The following is a 9,020-nucleotide window of genomic DNA, read 5'->3' as shown; positions in this document are numbered from 1 at the left end:
TCCTACTTGACAGCTCGTTCCAAGGGGACCATAGTTGATCCATCGAAAAAATGTTGTCTTGTCAAAAAAAAATTGCATTAAAATGAAAAAAAAGTGATCAGAAATGTTTTTTAAGCGTGTTATTTACCGTTGTACATAAAAATTGACATAGGGCTTTAGTACCCAATTGTCAAACATTAAAAAATATGTATATTTTTTTAGGTTTTTTATGTTGTATGCATGTTTGTTTAACGATTTTAATTCTTGTTATGAGAAGAAAAAAATAAATAAAAAATCCGCAATCGCTTTCAAACATAAAGGACGTAATCAAGCCTGTTTTTGCTTTTAAGCTATTTTTTTTTAATTCTCAAATTTCAAGCTACTATAAAATATCTCAAAGCTACTATAAAATATAAAAATTATAAAACTCAAATTGGGTCCTAAAATGAAGCTTAGATTGCTGATATTATTGTTTACAGCGATAAAGCTTATTTTTCTGAGTACAATGACCCTTTGTACGACCACAAAAAGTTTAAAATGGATTTTTAAATCAATTTTGAAAAATTTACCTCGCGGTTCTTCTTGACAGAAAAGCTCCTACTTGACAGCTCGTTCCAAGGGGACCATAGTTGATCCATCGCAAAAATTTTGTCCTGTCAAAAAAAAATTTGCATTAAAATGAAAAAAAGTAATCAGAAATGTTTTTTAAGCGTGTTTTTTACCGTTGTACATAAAAGTTTACATAGGGCTTTAGTACCCAATTTCGATTAAAAATATTTGCCAGGTTAATTGGGTACTAAAGTCCTATGTAAATTGTTATGTACAACGGCAAAAAACACGATTAAAAACTGTGTGGGCATCAACACACCCCTCGTAAGCAGTGTAACGTTTGACGTCTGATGACACGTCAAGGCAATGCAGCATCAGCGCTCGACGCAAGCTGCCGACTCGGGCTTTGTCCTCGTCCTCTTTCATCGTCCAACCTTCGTAGAGGTAAGTCATCATCTCCACGCTGGGAATCTCAAGTTGCACAATGGCGAATCCTGCCAGTGAATTTTTTTGTTAACTCGGTTTGGCATGGTTTTAACGAAAATTTTAAAACGGGTTTATCGAGAAAGTTTTCAGCAAAACATGGGAGAAGGGAAGTGATCAAGAGGGATAATGGATTTAAAAAAATGGTCCGTAGCGGAAGTTTCTTTTTCTTTGCACCCTGATTTTTTTTTCTCCACCATATTTTTCTGTGCATGTCTGCGATAAATGCTAATAGGGTCTAAAAGGGAATCGCACTGTGAGAGAAGAATACAAATGGGAAATAGTGAGATAAATTGTGATTTTACGACGGATATTTTTTTATAAGAAATCGAAGAATTTTATGGCTTGTAGACGTTCACTGAATAGGCCTGAAGGGGCTTGTGAACGTCTGCTGAAAAAGCCCCCCCGGATTGTGAGCTCTCACTGAATAGGCCTGTCTGGCTTGTGAACTCACTGAATAGTCCCAACGGCTTGTGGGCGTTCACTGAATAGGCCTGATGGGCTTGTGAACGTCTGCTGAAAAGGCCCCCCGGATTGTGAGCTCTCACTGAATAGGCCTGTCTGGCTTGTGAACTCACTGAATAGTCCCAACGGCTTGTGGGCGTTCACTGAATAGGCCTGATGGGCTTGTGAACGTCTGCTGAAAAGGCCCCCCCGGATTGTGAGCTCTCACTGAATAGGCCTGTCTGGCTTGTGAACTCACTGAATAGTCCCAACGGCTTGTGGGCATTCACTGAATAGGCCTGATGGGCTTGTGAACGTCTGCTGAAAAGCCCCCCCCCCGGATTGTGAGCTCTCACTGAATAGGCCTGTCTGGCTTGTGAACTCGCTGAATAGTCCCAACGGCTTGTGGGCGTTCACTGAATAGGCCTGATGGGCTTGTGAACGTCTGCTGAAAAGGCCCCCCCGGATTGTGAGCTCTCACTGAATAGGCCTGTCTGGCTTGTGAACTCACTGAATAGTCCCAACGGCTTGTGGGCGTTCACTGAATAGGCCTGATGGGCTTGTGAACGTCTGCTGAAAAGGCCCCCCACCGGATTGTGAGCTCTCACTGCATAGGCCTGTCTGGCTTGTGAACTCACTGAATAGTCCCAACGGCTTGTGGGCGTTCACTGAATATGCCTGATGGGCTTGTGAACGTCTGCTGAAAAGGCCACCGCGATTGGAAAGGCCTATCTGGCTTGTGAGCTCCGACTGAAAAGTCCCAACGGCTTGTGGGCGTTCGCTGGAAGGTCCTCTGGTCCTTTGGTTAATGAGCAGACTCAACAGGCATTTACTGGACAGAATGAAAAAAGTGTTTTTATTGGTCTACTTTCAGGAAAAACATGAAGCGTTACAGAGGCGGGAGATTTGTAAAGTGGCCCCCGGAGAATTGGGAAGTTGATTCGGAAGGCAATCAAAGCTCGGACTGGGAAATATCGGATAGCATCGGAGGAGAGAATGTCGTCGAATCGACGAGAGTCATGAGTTCGAACCATCCTAACGTCGCTGAAGGCATCCAGAACACCTTCGTCGCTGAAGGCATCCAGAACACCTCCAGTGAGCCACCCCGGTCGATTCCCGATCGCCAGCTGAGGAACGTGTCATCGGACCCGCCAAGAGCTCTTGGGGCGTCGACTAGCTTCGACGATCGAATGACTGCAGTTGAGAAAGTGTTGAACACAATTGCTGGATCTCTGTCAGAGAGACACCAGAACAACGAAAGTTCGCCAGCTGATGCCACCTGGTCGGCCACTGCAGATCCATCGACCACGCCAGCAAACGCGGTCAATACGGTCCGTGTGGATAGCCTGCCGCAATTTCCAAAAAACGTGCCGCATGGCTTGATCTGGGAAACCTTCACCGCCTACCTGGAGAAGTTTAATCTATCGTTGTCTCTCTACCACGTCAGGGATTCAGCTCAGAAAGCTAAGCTGTTGTACCTGGCCATGGGTGATGACCTTCAGGAGATCGTACGTACCAACGGCTTGCGCCCGAGTCTTGGGGACCCTGAGTGCTACGAGAAGATGATTAAGAACATCGCAGCATATTTCCGCTCATTGACCGACGCCTCAGCGGAGCATGATGCATTCGGCGAGATGAAGCAGGGACCGGACGAACCGGTGATGAAGTTTGTAGCCAGACTCAAGTCGAAGGTCAGTGCGTGCGGCTATCACACGGACGACGAGGAGCGGTTTGTGCGATCTCAATTTTTGAAGGGGATGATTGATCAAAGCTTGGCCGAACACGCGAGGATCCACAACCACGCTCTGGGAGAGCTGATCAGCAACGCTCATCGCGCTGAGAATCTGGCCAGTAAGAGAAAGGAGGCTCTGGCGAAAGAGACGCAAGCAAGGGGAGCGCTAGTGCACGAGTCATTCGCTTTGCAGTCAGGAAGAACATCAGGACGTTTGCGTGAACAGAATTCCCTCGGACGCGCGAAGGGCTACCACGAGCGTGAGCAGACAACCCGCAGGTACGGATCAGGTGACACAAGCGGAAACGGGCGAAGCACCGGTGGTTACCAGGAATACGGGCGGAACTTCGGAGGAACACGTGGACAGGGTTCACGTGGACGAGACATCCAGCGCAACGAAGGAAACGGACCAGGGAGGAACAGGAGCTCGTCGGCTAGAGTGTCGAATGGGCGCAAAAGTTGCCCCAACTGCTACGGTGACCACAATGACCGAGAGCCGTGTCCCGCCACGGACAGGAAGTGCTGGCGATGCAATGGAGTTGGTCACTTTGCATCTGCCTGTCGTCTCCCTGGATCGAGGAAATTCGCTCGACAGATCGAACGGGATAATCCTCGCGACCAGGTATGAAGAAACACCTTTTTGTTTTTTTTCCTTTGCTCATGTGGAATCACCTTACAAAAACGTTGTCTAACGATTATTCATTAAACTGAAATGTTACTTTGCTTAGCACTAACTCAAATGTTTTGATCTGAATTAAATACATGCGAATGGACACGAATTTAGAAGCCAAACTTTAGTATTATTGAATCATTCATGACTAACTGATTGTCGAAGGAACGAAATTACATCCCTCTTTCCCCGTTATGTCCCTCTCTGCAGCTTGATGTAAACACGTTGTCCCTAGACGACGTCCTCGTTGACTGCTGTGTGGGCTTGTCGGAACCGATCAAGTTCATGGTGGACTCGGGCGCGGACGCTAACATAATTGGGGGTTTGGATTGGAGGAAACTTCGCATTGACGTCGACCGCGGCCGCGCAGCGATCCGAATGGTAAAGACCTCAAGAACCACAAGTCTCCGTGCGTACGCGTCAAGCGAACCGCTGCAGGTAGAGCTCGCGTTCGAAGCGGATATACAGGTCGCAGGAGTCTCCGGCAGGGCAGTACGCGCCGAATTCCTTGTTGTCCCCGGCGGCACTCGATCACTTCTCGGCCGATCGACAGCAAGCGACATGCAACTCTTGCGGGTCGGGCTGGAAACTAATGCTTGTCGCGGAGTCAGGGAGCTGGATGTGTTCCCCAAGATGCCCGGCGTCAAGGTTAAATTCAGTGTGGATCGCTCGGTGGTGCCCGAAAAGAATGCGTACTACAATGTACCAGCTGCATACCGCGAGGGCGCCAGGAAGCGGCTTCGGGAAATGCTGGAAAAGGGAATAATCGAGGAGGTGAAATCCGCCCCGAATTGGATTAGTGGTATGTCAGCGGTGCCCAAGGGGAAGGACGATTTCAGACTGGTGGTGAATATGAAAGCTCCCAACAGAGCCATCAAGCGTGAGTACTTTAGACTACCCTTGGTGCAGGAAATGAAAGTAAAGTTAAGTGGCGCAAAATACTTCACCAAGTTGGACCTGACCAGCGCCTACTACCACCTAGAGTTGGCCGAGGAATCTCGCGATTTGACCACCTTTCTGAGCGAGGAAGGAATGTATCGTTTCTGCCGGCTTCTCTTTGGAGTGAACGCTGCCCCTGAGATCTTTCAGCGGGAGATGGTACGGATCTTTAAGGGAATTAAGAACGTCATCATTTATATTGATGATATCTTAATATTTGGTGCGACACTCGAAGACCTAAGGGAAACTGTTGCTAAGGTAACGGCGGTCCTGAAGGCCAACAACCTCACGCTGAATCCGGGAAAGTGTGAGTTTGATAAGCGCCGAATCACGTTCCTGGGACACGAATTGGATGAACACGGTTTCCACGTGGACGAGAACAAAATCAAGCACGTTGAGAAGTTCCGGCAGCCAAGAACGGCTTCAGAGCTACGGAGCTTCCTAGGGCTGGCATCGTTCATCAGTCCATACATCCAAAATTTCGCGCGGCTGACCGGTCCGCTGTGGGAAGTAGCTTCGACAAAAACGTGGAAATGGGGCCCAGGACAATCCGATGCTTTCGAGAAAACGAAGTCGCGCATCTCTCAGTGCACAGTCACTTTGGGATATTTCTCGGATTCGGATAAAACGGTACTCTACGCCGACGCTTCTCCAACTGCGCTGGGCGCCGTTTTGGTCCAAGAACCTCGGTCTGGAAGTCCTCGTATAATATCGTTTGCCTCAAAGGCGTTAGATCCGACGGAGAGGAGATACGCTCAAAATCAGTGGGAAGCACTTGCTGCTGTTTGGGCCGTAGAGTACTTCTCATTCTATCTACTGGGAAGACACTTCACACTTAGGACTGATGCTCGAGGAGTGGCATTCATTTTGAACAGGACGCGCGAGAACTCCAAGCGAGCTCTGACCAGGGCTGATGGTTGGGCTTTGAGGCTTAGTCCGTATCGCATCACCGTGGAGTACGTCGAGGGAAGGTTCAATATTGCAGATCCGTCTTCTCGACTTTACGTCGGGGTAGACGACCCGTTCGATGAAGCTGAGAGCCCATGGGAGGTCGCAAAGATCGATGCAGTGGACGCCAAATTTCTGACCGAACGAGAAGTTCAGGAGGCTACGGCGCGGGATCACGAGCTTTCGCTCGTATCACGGGCCCTGAGGTCCGGGGTGTGGCCGAAAGAAATCCGCAGGTTTCAGCTTGTTGAAAACGATCTCTATGTCAGAAACGGTATCGTCGCCAAATTAGGCTGTGTCGTGGTGCCGGAACCCCTCCGCCGCAAAGCCTTGACCGTGGCGCACGAAGGTCACCCGCTCGTTGCAAAGCTGAAGAGCATCCTCCGCGAACGGGTGTGGTGGCCTGGGATGTCCAAGGATGCTGAGGATTGGGTCAAGTCCTGCCAAACGTGCACGATGAATGGAATGCCTGAAAAGACGACGCCGTTAATTCGAATCTTTGCTCCAAAATCGGTATGGGAGATGCTGGCAGTTGACTTCAACGGACCCTACGCCAGGTTTGGTGGAATTTACATCCTGGTGTTGGTGGAATACCGGTCGCGATTCGTGTACGCCCGGCCAGTTAAATCGACTAATTTTGAAAACACCAAGCGCATCTTTGACGACATCTTCGAGAAGGAAGGTTTCCCGAAAGTGATCAAATCCGACAACGGGCCACCGTTTAACGGAGAAGAGTATAAAAACTATTGTTTGGAGCGAGGAATCGAGCCAGTCTTCTCAACACCACTTTTCCCTCGACAAAACGGGATGGCCGAGTGTTACATGAAGTTGGTCAACAAGGCCATGGCCTCTGCTGTTCTGAGCGGAACTGGTTTTGAGAGGGAACTTCAAGCCGCGGTCAGAGCCCACAATTCCTCCGCGCACTCAATCACCAAGGTTCCTCCAGAGGAAATGATGTCCGGGAGGAAAATTAGACGAAATTTGCTTCTGCTGGTGAGCAAGGAGATACGACTGGACAACGAGGCCATCGACGAGAGGGACCGGAAAGCAAAGCAGAAAGGAAAGGAACGCGAAGATGCCCGGCGGGGAGCTCGTGAGTGTAGCATCAAGCCCGGTGACAAAGTGATAATCCAAAAACAGTCGCGCTCAAAGGGAGACTGCAAATTCGGCTCAACAAAATACATGGTCATTGAACAAACTAACGGGAACCTCACCCTGGAGGACGACGAAGGCTTGCGCATTAAAAGACACGTATCCCAGACGAAGCGGGCGCACAAGTGGCGAGGTGAATCCCCCGAACACGGCGTTCGGTCTAGTACAGCAAACGATTCGCCGCAATCCGAAGAGGCCGTGCGGCCAAATGCATCTGCATATCCACTCCAACCTGGTGGCAGCGGCCGGCGAAGCGCTATACCCGACCTGTCCCGATCCGGACAGGAGGCTCGTCCTTCCAGGCAGAAGCAGGTTCCACTCTATCTGCAAGACTATGTGCGGCTGGTGGAGGAGGACTTGGCGTATCAGAAAACGAAACAGGTAGATGCATGGGTTTCTCGGCTGTGTTGTTCGATATGACCTAAAATAAAATTATGTTATTTTCCAGAATTGATTTTTGTTTCACAGCATTCCGGTCCGGTTAGAAATCGACGATTCGAGGAGATTCTTCGGTTTAATTTTTTTTTGTTTGTGCACAACGATTTGACAAGCAAAGGGCTCAAAGAATAAAGGGTTCAAAACAACAATTTCTAGCTTTAGTAGTAGGTATTTAACTGTTACGAGAGAATTTAATCTGGACAGAAACTGACTTGGCTGCTTGAGTTTTGAACATTTCGATGCAATTTGTCAGTTGTCATGCCAACTGTCAGTTGTTGAGGGATTCTGATACGATTTATTTTGGTGTGGAGATGGATTTTGATGTTTCACGACATCCAAATAGGAACAAAACGGAAAGTGAAACAACCCAGTGAGAAAAATCGAGGCAAGATTTAATTTTTTTTTCATTTCACCAAACGAAAGCATAGACTAAGAGCTAAGATCAAGCAAGGCTAAACAAATACCAAAACTTTTTAAAGTTTTTTATGTCTGGAGAGTGTTTCTGATCACTTTTTTTCATTTTAATGCAAATTTTTTTTTGACAAGACAACATTTTTTCGATGGATCAACTATGGTCCCCTTGGAACGAGCTGTCAAGTAGGAGCTTTTCTGTCAAGAAGGACCGCGAGGTTAATTTTTCAAAATTGATTTAAAAATCCATTTTAAACTCTTTGTGCTCGTACAAAGGGTCATTGTACTCAGAAAAATAAGCTTTATCGCTGTAAACAATAATATCAGCAATCTAAGCTTCATTTTGGGACCCAATTGTTAAATTGATTCAACATTGTTAAATTATTCTGCATTGAATTTTCAAATTTTAATAATTTTGTAGTCTAGAATTTCAGTATTTTTTTTAAACAACTTATGAAATTTATTTTACATCCAAAAAATGTAAAATATTGTAATATTGGTGCAACTTTTGGAAATTTAAAAAAAAGTTTCACTCTTTTAATCTCATTCAAAATAAAAAAAAATATAATTAAACAAAAGTGCACCGGATTCGAGTGGTAGAAATACAGCAAAAACTGCTCGAATAGAAGTGCTCCATTGTAGAATTAAATTGAGCTTGAGTTTTTTCTTATTTCTGGAGTTTCAAAATTTCATAATATTAGGCTTTCTAGGCCCAGTGAAAAAATATAATTTAACCCAAAAATGACGAACTTCTCGTCACGGTGTCCTGATGCAAACAATGATCGAGCTCGAGCTGTCACAGCCCTGCGAAGTATGTTGGCTGACATATCGGGCGGTTAGTCAAAAAACCAGCTAGAAGTCGCCTGACAAAAAACTTTTGCTAGAAAGAGATAGGAAACCTGATGCAAACAATCGTCTAGCTGTAATGTAAACATACTTTGAATGTATTGGTGAATTTCTGGCTAGAAAGCCTTATAACCGATCTTTTTAATTTTTTTCTAATTTCTGGAGTTTTTGAATTTCATTTTTTGAGATTTTTTTATTTTAAGCAGTTATTTTAAATTTAATATTGTTTTTCTGTTGCAAATCAATTCAATGAACAATTAAAAAAAAAATTAGATTTATGCATAATAATTTCTAGGTCTTTCCACCCAAGTTTCCACCATAATTTAAGATATTTATAATTTGGAAATATCGAACCATATATTTTTTTTTATTTTAGAACTTTAGAATTTTATATTTTAAGATTTTAAGAGTTAAACAAATAAATAAATT

At 45.8% G+C, this 9,020-nt stretch overlaps 1 protein-coding gene across 1 annotated transcript; it reads left to right on the top strand.

Annotated features, from left to right (window-relative positions):
* The first annotated feature begins 2,474 nt into the window (after positions 1-2,474).
* Positions 2,475-7,350, top strand: LOC119768930 (uncharacterized protein K02A2.6-like). Its single transcript, XM_038260744.1, has 4 exons — positions 2,475-3,337; positions 3,381-3,729; positions 4,068-7,277; positions 7,345-7,350. Exons 1-4 carry the CDS (start codon positions 2,475-2,477, stop codon positions 7,348-7,350), a joined length of 4,428 nt encoding a protein of 1,475 aa, XP_038116672.1.
* The last annotated feature ends 1,670 nt before the right edge of the window (positions 7,351-9,020 follow it).

The sequence above is a fragment of the Culex quinquefasciatus genome, chromosome 3, assembly GCF_015732765.1.
Source record: "Culex quinquefasciatus strain JHB chromosome 3, VPISU_Cqui_1.0_pri_paternal, whole genome shotgun sequence".
Taxonomy (NCBI): Eukaryota; Metazoa; Arthropoda; class Insecta; order Diptera; family Culicidae; genus Culex; species Culex quinquefasciatus.
This window is presented reverse-complemented; position numbering and strand designations above follow the sequence as displayed.

Bases quoted from the DNA above. Each gene is read 5' to 3' on its own strand.
- LOC119768930 (XM_038260744.1), top strand. From the start codon at position 2,475: ATGAGTTCGAACCATCCTAACGTCGCTGAAGGCATCCAGAACACCTTC. The intron at 3,338-3,380 runs GCAAGCAAGGGG...TTCGCTTTGCAG, and splicing joins GAGGCTCTGGCGAAAGAGAC to TCAGGAAGAACATCAGGACG. The intron at 3,730-4,067 runs GTCACTTTGCAT...CCCTCTCTGCAG, and splicing joins CTGGCGATGCAATGGAGTTG to CTTGATGTAAACACGTTGTC.